Consider the following 15287-nt stretch of genomic DNA (forward strand, 5'->3'; position numbering starts at 1 on the left):
ACAGATCAGTGGAACGTATTCGCCCATCTCAATAGCAATTTCTAGTCCTTTTGCAACGAATGTCACCGTCAAAGTTGCTCTTTTCTAATAACCATACGCAAGGAGGGGATGTCAACGACAAGGTTGCTGTGTTCTAATAAGCCTTACGCGTAACAGTAATGGCAAAATGTAAACGTCAAGCTAAAATACTCTCTTCGACAAGATGTCTGAGGATGACTCCGATATCCTTATACCAAGCCTGCACTAAGTGGCGCTTAGTAAATTGATTTTTTTTCTTAAAATATGTTCCACTTACCTAACGGAACATAATTAAAACCTATGTGGAACGCGATTAAGAAGGTAGTGTAGAATCCCGGAGCACTTCAATTCACATTTCTAATCTAGGGCACAATGTAGCGCAGGCAAGCGGTCGTTTTCGCGTTCATCTCTGGCAGAAGTGCGGTTATATAGTGTTGCCATGATTGAAGTTAAAGCACATATTAAACAAAAAAAACACTCTAACCATATAGAAAGTTAGTGCCTGGTGCGGTCACTCAATGTGTTTCAGCCCTTCATTTACGCCTGTGTCGGCGTGGATGTCGGCGTGGATGTCGGCGTCCGCTGCGGAGAAACTCATCCCGAACCACCCCGAACGTGCAGGCGTGGCGCAAGGTGTTAGTGAAAAAAATTGAATTTCTCTCAGTAAAATTCGTCAGAAAAATGGTAAAATACGACTTAACCACAACCTTCAGGCATGCTGGCGTCGGATTGTAATTTTGATTTACGAGAAAATATAATTCTGTTACGAGGAAACTCAAACACAAACCCCTTTTCCAACATTTCTACCATACCAACAGCGGCACGCTCAGGTAGGTTGCGAAAATCATATCCAGATGGCACTCGCATCCTCGGCACTGTCAAATTGGGACTTAGCCTGCCTTAATACGTTTTGGACACGCACGCGCCGGGGCAATAGCAAACAATTAATAAAATAATAAGAAATGTGCTAGGGCTTTCACATTTTAATATAAGACGACTTATATTGTACCTGAAAAAACGTCTTCCCAGCAATGCATTTCCGTTTAAAAGTGAAGCCGACTTTAAGGGGATCGGTGTAAGCTTGGTCTTTGTAAGCTGGCTTTCCCACGTTCTGTGTTGCAGTGAAGCCTACTTATAAAGAATAACGCTATCGCGTTCCACTCTTAAAGGCGAAGCTCCAGCGTCCTCCAATTTTTTTTAACTGTCCCCACGGTAACTCAAGGCGCGGGCTGTCTCAGCCAGGTAAGCCAGTAAAGTTCGCAGTAAATGAGGCCAACAAGACTTACTTGTGACCACGATGCGAGAGGCAGCTGGTATCGAGTCTCATCAAAGTCATCAGCAGAATGCCGTAATTACTGTCCTGGGATTATAGCAGAAGCAACGACACAGATATTTTCTTTTTAAATAAAACCTTGTCTTTTGCCAAGAACTAAAGTAATCAAGGCTTCACGAAGGTCTCGCATCTAAGTTTAGGGTGTAGGGTTTTAGCATAAGGTAATTAGCAAACAAAAAGAAACCTGAGCTCTCTGTTGATGTGAGCCCGATTTAATTTTATGTTAATAAAAAACGCCAGCTACATTTCAACATGCGCGAATAGCGGGGACGCATTTTGCAACAGGCCGTTGTATTTTTATTCCTCTTTCTTTATCACACATTATGGCCGATCGCAGCTGTAACAGCGCCACGGGGACGTCGAATTCATTGCCGAAGGTATAAAAGTGAATAAAATGAAATCGACATTTAGGAAATATAGTTCACGTCCTGACATACAACGGCACTATGAGGTATCATGTAATTCTGCCAAACACAAGCACTAATAGGCCTTTTCAATTCACCTGCACCACCTGAACCAGTTCACGAGGTACTGCACTCTGCCATTCGTTTCAATGGCGCAGAAATGAGTACCTCTGAACCACGCCGCTCATTTCAAAAAGTACAGAAGCAGTGCAGGGCTGGAAACTCCCCATAACGCCTGCACCGCGTCTGCAACTCGGCATTCCTTTCGAGTGTCGCGTTCTGCGAGCACTGCAGAAATCGAGCTGCCCAATTTCCGAACTTCTCGTACATCGCCGTGAACTGATTCACAGCGGTGCAGGTGAATTGAACGGACCTAATATAGTGTTGCGTCTAGTCGGAACAGTTCAACTGTCGCACACAAAGAACTCCCACGTGTTAAAGGACACCGAACCCATCATCCCTGCCAATTTAAATGTGGGCAGCATCAGATGCCAACGTATCATAATCAATTCAAAACGACCACACAGCTGAGCTAATTACTCCTTCAAGACACGTGTTTTCTCGTATTCATCAACGCCAACAAAGCCGAACCGCCTTCTGCGCGAAACCAATATTCTACTGTTTAAATGTCTTCCTTTAGCAGTCAGCGAAAGGAATCACCTTCCACGACATATCGCTGAATATACTGACGGCCGCACTTCCGTTACTGCGCGCCAAGAGGCCGTGATGAACGTGTGCCCTGTAAAGCGAAAGAGAAAAAAAAATGTGTATTGCTGATTGTCGCGTTTTATTTAAAATAACTATTTCATTTCTCTATTTTTAATTATTTGCACTTGACATGCTTGGGAAATTCTGAATTGTATTTGTATGCAAGCGCCTACAATGAATGTTATGTGCTCATGAACTGAACGAACTTTGTTTGTCATACATAGTCGTTTAGAAACTCTTTCATGCTTACTAACCATAATACGGTCTTTCTGCCGACTGTTTTAGACGGCAAGGTAGCTTACAAAAATTTTCTCTTAACACGTGTGTAATGGTTATGTGTATACTTGTATCATTACCTATAGTTAATATTGTTGATTGAGAAGGTTACCGCTGGCGGTTGTGTTATACGATCTCTTATATCGTATATTATGATTAGATTACTTAATATTGTGTTGCACTCTTCCCTATGTAGTGCCTCGAAAGGGGCATTTAGGTTACTGGAATGAATGAACGAATGAATTACTAAACCAAGGAATCTGTTGTACTTCAATATGCGAACCGAGACGTCTGGTCAGTGTACGTTATTGACCCTTTTCTCGGCGCTCTCGTGGGCGCTGCCATGTTTGATCACGGGGCGACACGTCCATTGCTTGCCTCAGCAGCCTCAGTTGCCTCCGTGTTTTCAATGGAACGCCGGTGAGGCGCAGCAAACCTCAGTTTCGACACATATCGTATAGACGGTGACTGTGTGGACGACACGAAGCTTTGGCCACAGCGTCAGATAACGTGTAAGTGCTTTCAGAGCGCATTACGCCTTGTCCAAACGGCGTGAGAGCGGGGCTGGAAATGTAATCCAAGCTGTGCAACCTTTCCGCTAATCAATTAAATCAGGATTAGTGTGCTCTTCGTTCTTTATTTGGCAAACATTTTGAAGCAGGTGGCTTGTCATGTTTCTGACTCAGTAATGTTCCTCGGTGCGGTCACTATCTGATTGTTTTCAGCCTGATCGCTTGCTGGTGTGCTCTGCTGCGATAGATTTCTTCCTGTTGCGCACAAAGCTTGGAATGTAAATGTTGCGTACTTTGTGGTAGCTTGTGGCAAAGACGTGTTATCGCTATAGTCCCTTGCTTACTCTTTGGACCGTCACGAAACGTTCGGCTTCCAACATTCGTGTCTTGTCAGTGTGGTCGCCATCACTCATGCTTCGGCACATTTATTCAAGTGTTCGCCAATTCACTTATTATTGATACGTTGGCGATAGGGTGGGCGTAAGTTTGTGTGCGAGTAGGGGTGGATGCGTGCAGATAACGTGCGAGGAACTTACTATGCCAGTAAGTGGCACTACTTCCTTTTGTAACGAGCGGCACTCACTCTTAAGTGTCGACGTTCCGGAGTTGAAATCCTTTCTTTAGAGGTTAGCTATACAGCGCTGGCGGATGAATTATCTTTTTTTTATCCTTGAGTAAAGCGGAAAGCCGTGCATCGCGAAGGGCCGGCAACGCAGGCAGTCCTTATGTAACAGCGGCGACACAGGTTGATTCCATTCCTTAATATGCGAATCACTATTTCTGCAGCTAACTACCGCACACGTCTTTCCCTTTATCATTACACATTTTGCTGCATGAATTGGGCACAATGCATTAGCGAACACCCAGTTGCATTTCTGACAGCTGATCGCACAGTAGCAGGGCAGAAGCAGTAATGGTTTCGTATTCGTCCGTATTCGCTGAGGAAACGTACGGTGCGTCGCTGAAAGCGCCATCTCGTTCCTCTAGAGCAAACTGCTCGCGAAAAGGGTCAATACTTCTCAAATAAAGTATTCGTGTACACTGCAGTCGAGTAGCGCGCAGACAGCACCATTACCCCAGAACTCCAGATCGAGCTGCGAGAGGTAGCATATAAATATAGCGGTCCTGCTGAAATCGAGATATCGCCCTTGTGTAGGCGAGACGCGTCAGACAGTATAAGTGGATCATACATTAAGAACGAAAATAACGGGCACGCTTTCCCCTCGTCGATTCGAACTAAATTGTGCGCCAACTACATAAACTGCTAGTTGAAAGCTAATGTCGTGTTTACTCCATTAAGTTAACACACAGAACAGAACTCTGATGCGATTATTTTTTTTTCTTGCGTTCTGTGGAAGTGATGAGAGCTTTTTGCCATTTCGCTACTCACGTGATAAACTTTCTTAACAGTGGCGTGATCTGCAGATAGATGCCAAAGTATATGCACGTCAACTTTATCACTGTAGGCATAGACGACTATAATCATGTGTGCGGTATTTAAATATTACAATCTTGCGTAAGGAATCAACGCAGTGTCTCCTTCAAAGAAGCGAACAAAACTGTTTCACGATTGCCTTTTCTGTTTCGCTGCCTAACAAAAAAAAGAAAAGGAAAAAAAAGAAAAAGAAGCAAAAGCTGCGCAGTACGCGTTATTCTGTTTCAAGCTCGTTGGCACACATCTGACCCGATTGCAGCCTGAGAAAAATGACTAACGCAAAGAAAGAAAAAAAAAGTGCGTTGTTCTGCGGCCAGCCACACGCGCCACGCTTGACGTCACGCCGCCACCCGATCTCGTCCAATCTCGCCAGAGCGCGAGAACTGCGGCCTGCTCCAGACAAGCGGCGGCCTCGCAGGGGCGCAGCAACCACTGCGCCAACGGCGCGCCGACTGCTCAGTGCCGCCGGAGTGTACCCGTACTCCTAGCGCGACCTCGACCGCGCGGCACCTTTCGGAAGCGCAGCACGCATGCGCCATCTTTCCCTCACTCATCCCCCGCTTCCTTCCCCGCTCCAAAATGCGTTCCCCGTGCCTCACCCCATTTCCCTTCCTCAGAATCGTCTCCCTTCCCCGTTGTATTCCTTTTTTCAGTTCACTTCCCCTTCCCTTCTAACTGGCGCCCGCTGCGCCTCGTCACGTCCTTCGCTCTTCCCCATCCTCTCCCGCGCGCGTTCACCTTTCCCTGGGACGATTGGCCCACCCTACACCCTCGGCCAGTTTACGCCCTTTCTTTCTTCTTTTTCCCTTTGCCAAGCGCCCCGTTAGGCTTTCCGGCCAAGGTTCCTTCCTAACTGCTTGACAAGTGAATACTGCGACGTTATTATTGTTGCGCTCGCTCGCCTCTTCGTCTGTCGTAAAACGCTGAAAGAGGGCGCGGCCAGAAGGGGGCATCTGCTCCCCAATTCTCTCTCGCTCTCCCGTCTTCCCCAGAGCGTCTTCGGCTGAGGTCTCTCGGCCGCTGTTCCCTCTTCCTTTCGACAGTGACGGGCCCTAAACGCGCGCCGCGTCGGGCCGCGAGGGCTCCGCCGTCGCCGCGACCGAGTCGTCGCCGTCGCATCTTGCTCTCCAAAGTCAACTGCCACTCCCACCCTCCCTCTTTCTGACTCTCTTTGCGTCGCCCGGTCCTCCTCGCGCCGAGCCGATGCCCTTGCACCGTTTCCGCCTGATCGCCGGCGAAAGCGATAGCAAAGGAAAGTCCCCCTTCGTAACCTCTCTCTCTGCATGCACACCATCCAACTTAGCGTACGGTCTATGTTCCGTTTTCCTTTCATTGTTTTCACCTCGTTACTCCACCGGACGACCAGCTCGGTCTCGCCTTTGATCCGGCGCAGTTCGATGAGCTCGCGCCAATCTCGGCGTCCAAATCTTCACGCTGTCTGCCGCCCCTACGCTGACGTTCGCTCACATCCCCCCATTCGCCGCCTCGGTCATCTCGCGAAGCGGCAGTAATTTCCTGCAATGACCCCACCGTCTCGTTGCGCCAACATGCTCGGTGCGTTTGTGACGAAAGGATCGAGCTAGGAATCCAGCGAGCCCTGCTCTTCCATCACAGCGCTCTGTTAATATTTAGTCGCGCTCGTTCTTGTGCACATAACGCTGGTTCAACGCACGTGGCAAAATAAGCGATCCGTATAGAAGAACACGGATAGCTCAATTAATTCGTTGACAACCACGAACACATATGAGCTCTTATTTGCTGACAATGAGAGCATGCAACGTTTCGCAATCGAGCTTCTCTTGCAGACTAGTTGGTTCATACTTGAAATATAAGCGTGCTGCGCAAGATGCACAAGAAAAGAAAAAGGAGACAGGACAGAGCCCGCTATGCCCTGTCCTCTTTTTTTTTTTCTTTTCTTGTGCACCTCGCGCGGCACGTTCATAATTCGAGCTTCTCTGCATTGCACACTGCTCTAGGCATGCCGGCGGTTTGTACTGCAGAGAAGCTATCTTCCATGATTTTATTGCGGCGTATAGGTATTGCGATATCTGGCGTTTATTGCGATAAGCATGAAGTAGGTTTAATTTAGTGGTAGAGAAGGGTAAGAGTTTCGTAAAATAGCAGAGTTATTCTTTTCTGCAAGAAGTAGAACAAGTTTCACAAAACAATCCCATGACATAGAACTATTTTTTTTTTAGTTTCTACATGACGTAGCCATGGCAATCGCAATTGTTTCTGGTAATTAAGGCTGTTTGATAATCACACCGACAATACCAGCTCTGTCTCACATCTCAATCTTTTTTACGGCGCCATTGCCGCAGCATGAATTAAAAAATATTAAATACAAACACACAAATTGTACGTAAATACGCATGACATTAAATGCCATAGAAAACACAATTATTGGCAATAATAACCTGGATTGCGAGAACAGCAGAAAATACCAAGGCAAAATTCTGGGTCACATTCACCAAAACGTTTTGTTTATAAAAACTATTTGAAATGATCGGCCACATTCACTAATAAGTCTGCTACAAATATAGGCCGGCGCCTGTTCTTACGAACCGATCCAGCACAATGGATTGTTTTTTGGTTACTCTTGTTAGTATTCCCCAGTTAGCAAAAAAAATGTCCCAGACGTAGATTGGTTAGGGAAGTCGGGCAGAATCGGGCTGACATGAATACGTCCGCAATACCCTTAGTTCCCAGAAGGGTCCGGCATACCCCGCAAGGAACTTTCATGACTCCCCTCTTGCATTTCTAACACACGACGGGGCCCGTATTCATAAAACTATTCTTTTAAGTGCCGTCCCGGATTGGCCGTCGTAGGGGCGTTCGTACCCTTACCACGTCAATCACTATCACGATTTGCGGGCACCTGAATTCTGATCAATAAGGAAACGCTCTTACATAATGAAGCGTTGTCAGTGCGGACCCAGAGGCAATATTCATGCATGAAAAAATGTTCTTACGCGAGGACTGTTCGTGAGGACAGGTGCACCCTAATCGCAATGGAGAACGTATTGGTGCAGAGGTGGAGACGTTTGACTTTCTGACGGCATGCAATGTTACACCAGCAGCTGCCAGTTGAAAAGTATGATATACGCAATGACCAAAAACACAAACCTGCAATGCTACACCAGCAGCTGCCAGCTGAAAAGTATGATATACGCAATGACCAAAAACACAAGGGCGGCACACGCATGCCCGCATAACTATTCACAAAATATATTTAAGGCATGTAGTATTCCAGAACACTAGAAGGGCTTACGGTGCGCGCAAATGTCAGACCGTGCTTTTCTACGAGCCGAGATTGTACCGTAGATCAAAGTTCAAGTCGCAGTGCATGTGCAGCGTATCTCACAAAGTTGGTCTGTTGGACGAATAACGGCTTCAGTTACAAGATGCATGCTGCAAGTCCAAGGGAACAATGCTCACAGAACACACCAGCAAGTCTGACAACTGAAATTTACATTAAAGAAGTTCTTGTGAGTCACGTTGAGCCTGATGCAGTGAATACATGTTCAATCTTTCTCTCTGATGTTTCGCGTCAAAGGAAAGCCACAGGGTGGATCAATTTCATAAACAGCTTTGTACTGAAGGCTCTCGTCCCACCAGACAGACCGTTGTGAACTCCACGCGACCGTGGGAACCAGAATCGCTGTGTTCCTCCATGAAAACAGCATTGAAGTTGTTTCTGTGCGTGGTGCCTTGGCAACGTGGCCAGTATGAACGTCGCCTTTGATGGCGCAGTGGGCGGGAACCACCGCAAAGTAATGCTATGATGGAGTACGCAGATTTTAATATACAGACGCCTGATATGGTTGACGAACTGATCTGGTTTGTGAATTCAACGACTGTAGTCCAGATCTTGAGTAGGTGAAGATGACACAAGGCGCTTTGGTTCAGAGAATTTAAAAAAAAAGCTACACATGCTGCAAGTTCCCTGACTGTAGTTGAAGTCCTATACATGACCATGGCATAAATGGTAACGCGCACTGACAGAATCCATAAACCAATGGCAGATGATGTGGGTTAACCACGCTGTCGCGGTAAATGCAATATATTGATGAACATCTATAGTCTGATCTTATTGCAATGAGGGGTGCGAACCTCACCAAGAATATGTGCGCGGGACAACGCATTGACACTTTTAATGTTACTATAGTGAAAGTTGCCTCGAAGTCAGTCGGAGTGCGCACTGCGTCTAAATGTTCTTAGTGGCCTAAAAAGCCCCTGTCTGCATTCCGCGGAACCATCTTTTTCATTTAGCAGCAATGCTTCATCTTGCATGTGTTCAGTTGTCTTGAAAAGTTTCTTTTTCATGTTGTCATATAACTAACCCGGTTTATCCTGAGATTCCTGGTTTTTCAATCAGCCTTGATGACATGACATCAGGGCACACTGCAATGATTACGTGAGATGCTGAGTCCTACAGGCAACATATTCGAAACGAACGGTGTAGACAGAAGTGAGCATTGTTTATTCGAGGGTTCCGATGAGGGCTCAAGTCCACTGGACATTAAATGAGCTTTAGCAGAATCAGAAGTTTTCCACCTGCCCAGTCTGATCTGTTTGCCATGAATAGTACAAATGCCTGTGTTTTTCTGCCTTTCTAACTTAGTCTTCAAGAATGCGCTGCATCATCACCTTTGCCTTTATCTTGTGCATTATTTCTCCTTTCTGTTTTTGTTTTATCTGGCTATCATCCTTCCTTTCACATCACTTCAATCACTTTTATCTCAAGAAGCAAGCCCTGCAATTTTCGGGGCTGACGTCTTTATTTTAAATCACTCTGTCACTCTCATCAACATGGCTTTTTTAACCTTGTTGTTGTTTTTGTCATTAAGCAGTAGCATAACCAGGTCTTAATTCCACACGTGTTTTCAAACTGGTCTGAATTTCGGGATGTGTTGTGACCATGCTCGCAATCTGCGTTCAGTTGTTCTCATAGGACATATTGCAATTTCTGTGGGTGTTTTGACATTGACAAGGTAACGCATTGCCCTTGTTACGCCACTGTCACCAACTGCAACCTTTATCGCCGGTATACTTGTGTTGAGCCAACAACGGCAAATACATTGATGTTTACTACACTTGTAACTACACAGAGTGCATGATTTCAGTGAAGCGTTCTTAGGAGGGAATTGTAACTTTGAAGCATGTTTTACCAACAAGCCCAATCATACACCCTTCAGTGTATGTTCTCGTACTGTGGCGTGTGGTGGTCCCTATGTTTCTTTTTAAATGCGTAAGCATTACTATGCCTACCCAACGAGGAAACCTATCCGTGTGTCCGTCTGTCCGCCCGTCACGTAAGATGATCGATTTCAAGATAGGGCCCGCAGCATCGAGCGAATTGACCTTTGTGCTGCATCTCGCTTGAACGCGAACTAAGCGGCGAGAACACAGCGCACATGAAGCTATCAGCTCTCGGCGCACTCTGTCCCCGTCTCAGATCGCTTTCAATATAGGGACCGCGCGGCTGCGCCATACTCAGCCGCCACCGGAATATGGTTTATTACAGTTCATCATGACGACTTATAATGATCGGAACGTCATCAGCGCACCTGGCTTCGCCGCAGCGCTGTCGTTTATACTGGTCGGATAAAGTTTCATAACATTGATGATGACCTCGGGCTGCGTCGATATGAGCAAGTGGCACAATGCTTACGCATACTTAGATAACTCCCAGAGGAGTTTTTGCGTGAAGTCTTCTTTCTTTTTACCCACGTATACTGCACTTAACTTGTGTGCTGGCATGGTAGTTGTGTCTCGGCAAGTGGCTAAATGTCTCCCGTTTCCTTCCGCGCAGGCGTAGCGGCCGCGGCGGCAGCGGCAAGAGCAGCAGCAGCGGCGGGCAGCGCGGCGGCGACCGAGGAGGGGGCGGCGGGGCTTCCCCGGGCGGCCCGCAGCGATGATGCGCGGCGAACCCGCGTCGGCCGCCGCGCCGTCGCACGAGGGAGCCCCCCGCGAGCTGGAGGAGCCCGAGGAACCAGTCCAGTTGTTCCGGCCGTTCACGCGCGAGTCCCTGGCCGCCCAGGAGGCGCGCATCGCCGAGGACGCTGCACGGAAGGCGCTGATCGCCCAGCGCATAGAAGAAGGCATCCCGGCCGGCGACGACTACGTGCACCACTCGCGAGAGAACAGGGACGCCGATCCGGACTTGGAGGCCGGCGGACCGCTGCCGAAGCGCATCATCAACGACTTCCCGCCCGAGCTCATCGCCACGCCCATCGAAGACATCGACAAGTTCTACGAGAACAAGAGGGTACACGCACGAATTTCTTTCACATACCACTTCATCCCTTTTCTACTCCCTTAAATCCCTCCTTTATTCATTCGCCCTTACCCCTTCCACCGTATCCATTCCCTTATCACTCCTCTCGTTTTCTGCGGCTGAATTCACAAAGCTCTTCGTTCGTAAGTGCTCTTCACCATTGGCTGGTTGCCTTCGCTAAGAGACAGTAGGTCCAGCATCATGATTGGCTGGAATTTTTCTCTTGCAAAGCATTGTAGCATAAGAGCTTTTTTTTAATACAGGCCCAGTTTCCTATCTTTCATCAAACTCGTGCGGTTGATTGACTGAACGCTCAATTAGTCGCTGAACGGGCTACGCTGACTACGGGAATTCCGTGATACTGTTATGGGAGATGGTGGGTGAGGGGCTGTGAAAGACACCTTGACAGTAGCTGTGTGCCTGTGCTGGTGCTGTGCCGGAAGCCGTAGACAAGACCGCCGCGCACTCTGCCTTTCCCGCTAACACAAGTGTGCCAGTTACCGTGGTTCTATCTCGGAACAGGAGATCACCTAGCACGCGAATTGTCACAGCTTTTCAGAAGACGCTGGTGCCCAGAAAACTAAAGTGTGCGAAAATCCCTCATACACCTCATACATAAAGCAGTGCAACTTACTATAGAGCGCGAACGAAAAGACAACTGACAAGTAGTCTGCAGAACTGATAACTGAGCGCACACCCTCTGTCTATATTCAGTTTTCTTATTTCTTGGCCAGCTGTGAGCGCCACCTGGAATCCGAGCCGAGGGGTGCGCTACAATAGCTCATAAAAAAAGTAACGGACGCCACTGTTGATTTCAAGCCACGTCTTGCCTCGATTGGTCAAGCTGTTGTGATTTCTGTTTGAGATTTTTATTATTGCACGGGCCTACGTAAGTAAGAAGGAGCGCCAAATACGCCGCTAGGTTGCGCGTAGTCGCAGCTTAAAAAATTCTACATGCTGCATCTTCTGCATCTTAAACACTTCTGTGCATGAAATGCACACGCGGGTTTGCATTTCGGCATCGAAGTTGGCTACGACATCCCGCTGAAGAACAGGGCCAGCGATGTTCCTCATCTACAACGCACTCACCCTACCTAAACTTACAAGGTTTCGGCAATGTTTCCACTTACGCTTTCTTTCTTTTTCTTTCTTTGGGTTTATTAAAGGCAAATTCGGTGTACTCACGCTGTAGGGGAAAGCGAGCACAGACAAGCATTTACTAGGTCGGGATAATGTAATAATTTTATTCCGGTGTGATTCCTTTTCGCGTTTCGTCAGTGGTTCGAGCCGCGTTCCACCCTCATTATCACCGGGATCGCCCGGCTTTGAAATGCTGATGATAAGAAAGGAACACAATCGAGCAAAGGAATCCTTATGTTATATACCGGCCCTGTGTGGCGACGTGCAGTTACTTACTTCCACAGCAAACGGCTTTTCTCTCTGTGTCATTTCCTCTGCTTTAACAACACTGCGATTCTGTTGTAAGCAGTTGCATTTCAAAACTAAACGATCTCTTCCTCAAATGGTGGTAGAACCGTAGTTTATCCCTGAATAGCGGTGCATAAATCTAGAACATGGACAGTAGAAGGATCTTCGGGAGTGTCTCAAACCCAGTGCCAGGATTGCATTTTTTTCCCCATCTGCTGAGTTTGCCGGACTGCTCTGCTTCTTTGCAGACGTTCGTGGTCGTGAGCAAGAGCAAGGACATCTTTCGGTTCAGCTCGACGAATGCGCTGTTTCTGCTAAGCCCCTTCAACCCGGTCAGGAGACTGGCCATCTGCATCCTAGTGCACCCACTTTTCAGCTTCTTTGTCATCGTAACCATTCTCGTCAACTGCGTCCTCATGACCATGCCCAGCAACGACAAAATTGAACAAACAGAGTGAGTAGCATTGACTTACGCGATGCTTGTTTTGTCCCAGAGGCGACTTTCAGTGAGCTTACACGACCACTCGCAATGAAGAATGCAGTTAAGAACATGAGTCAAACTAAACCAGAAACGGCGGCGCTTCATTTCCCACAGGCCACGCGTGCGTCTGCGCGTTTTAAAAAAACGGTATGACTATTTAGGGTAGCATGCTGCACGTACCAAAATTCGCCCCCCGGTATCCTCGGCTGACTTGAGGCGGGAGAAAATTGTACAGACAGACGCCGATTAATTACTCGTGACAGCAAACAATAATGATACGCACTATTCGAAGAAGATAATGTTGACACTTCGATGTAGTGGGACGTACCCATAACCGGTCTCTGGCTGATCTGAAGACGACGACGTGTCGTGTTTGATGTCGGCTGGCTTCCATGTTGACCAGTGCTTGCTACTCCTTGTAAATATACCTTGTAAATAGTTTGCCTACTGTGCTTCACGTAACAACATGATGGCGCGGTGGCCAACCAATAGCAGAAAATTTTCGCCATCTGCGCGTAAAATTGGGATATGCTTGATTCAGTTCCCGTATTCATGAAAACTTACGCTGGCAGAAAGATCGCCACAGTCGAGGCGGTCTTTCCGTTATCACGCCAATCGCTATCATGAGTTGAGAACGCCTGAACGCTAATCAGGAATGCCCTTGCGTAAGCCAAACTTTGTAGATATGGGCCTGATTCTTCCCATCGCAAGTTTGTTTTTCTATCGAGGTTCTATAGGTCACATCGTAAATCGGTTCCCCTAAATGATGCTAAGGAATTATTAATGTTGTTGCTTTCTCATACATACTTGTTTCGTTAAGTGCTACTTCAAGTATATAATATGGGAAAAATTGTTACTAACGCATTGAAGCATCCGCATACTATAGCATTGTTTTTCGTTTGGAACGCACTAACAGATACTCCAAGCATTTCTTTTTTTTTTTTAAGTACTCCAGTGTAAAGTTAAGATGCGGCCCTTCGTATCTAGCTTTACAAAGACGGCACAACGGTAGGCATAGCACAGACTTTTGTAGACAGCAATATTTTGTAATCTCCTAAACTGTGTGCTGCTTAAAAATTTTGCGGCAATATCGAGATGAAAAGTGGGCGAGTGAGCCGGGCGCTGACATGTTCATTTAACGTAACTCTGCCAAGACGCGCTTATCATGGCCGAGTTGCTTTCCAATGACTGTCTGCTTTGACAGGAGATACGCATAACATATTTTGGGCCAGTTCGAAAATACGGTATTCCCACAACAAAATATGGACGCCGTAACTTATGGTATAGATCCCACAGTGAAAAAACAGTGAAAAATTCACAACTACTTTCATAATCTTCATTGTGGCGGAAAACTGAAATCAATTATGCAACTGCTTGTGCAGTTAAGGGTGATGCATAACGAAACCAAACAGCGAGAAAGTTGTACCTTATTAATGGAAGCAATTTCGGTGTTATGGATATTCTAGCAATGTAATGAAAGTGCTGACGCGAAGTTTATTAGCTGCACATATGTGATTACTGTCACCTCAAATAAGTGAACTTTACTCACGCATATCTTTTTTTTTTTCTTTTCTATTCATGTTATGTGAGAATTTGTAGCCTCCGCCACTTAAATATGCGAACATCTCGTGACTATCATGAACTTAAATACAAATAATTAAAGAACAAGCTCTTATCCTCTCACTCTCTCTCTCTCTCTCTCTCTCCTCTCTCTCTCTCTCAGGACGATATTCACCACAATCTACACGTTTGAATCATTTATCAAAATGATGGCTCGAGGATTTATTCTAGAACAATTTACATATCTTCGAGATCCATGGAATTGGTTGGATTTTGTTGTTATTTCTCTAGCGTGAGTATCTCCGCCATCTCTGTTTTGATTGTTTTAAAACAGCTACGTTTACTAGCCGCACTGACATGTTTACTTCTTCTTGCAGGTATGTTACAATGTTTATTAATTTGGGGAACCTGAGCGCCTTGCGAACCTTTCGTGTTCTTAGAGCCTTGAAAACCGTAGCCATAGTTCCTGGTAAGTCTATTGTGTGGATTTCCGTAATCATCTGTTTGTTGCACGCTAAACAATGTAGAAGTGCCGTTTCCAAGCACGGAAATTTGCGCTAAAATCAAATGTACCCAAAGTGAAGCGCAGAATGGCTATTACACAATTTAATGCTATAAGAAACGAGAGATTTGTCATCCTAAGTAATCTTTGCTTTCACACAGAACTAGCGCAAAAAGCAGCTCATAGCTGTTATTCACATGCCCGTTGTGTGGCTAAAGGCAGGTTACCTTACGACCCAACTACGACTCAACTCAATGTTCTCAACTAACGCTTTCTTGAGGCTTCGCAAGAATGTATGCGGAATGCGAAAACTGGAGATTTGACATCGATTCAAGTCGAAGGACAATATG

General features: G+C 46.4%; 1 protein-coding gene across 1 annotated transcript in view; it reads left to right on the forward strand.

Annotated features, from left to right (window-relative positions):
* The window catches only part of LOC119442434 (sodium channel protein para-like), a 216054-nt gene that overhangs the window by 131455 nt on the left and 69312 nt on the right, over positions 1 to 15287 (forward strand). Inside the window, exons 2-5 of the mRNA XM_049662144.1 lie at positions 10502 to 10957; positions 12643 to 12848; positions 14599 to 14727; positions 14813 to 14904. Of these exons, the coding sequence (XP_049518101.1) occupies positions 10604 to 10957; positions 12643 to 12848; positions 14599 to 14727; positions 14813 to 14904 (781 nt within the window). The 5' untranslated portion in view covers positions 10502 to 10603. The remainder of the gene's footprint in view (positions 1 to 10501; positions 10958 to 12642; positions 12849 to 14598; positions 14728 to 14812; positions 14905 to 15287) is intronic.

This window comes from Dermacentor silvarum, chromosome 2 (genome assembly GCF_013339745.2).
Source record: "Dermacentor silvarum isolate Dsil-2018 chromosome 2, BIME_Dsil_1.4, whole genome shotgun sequence".
NCBI lineage: Eukaryota > Metazoa > Arthropoda > Arachnida > Ixodida > Ixodidae > Dermacentor > Dermacentor silvarum.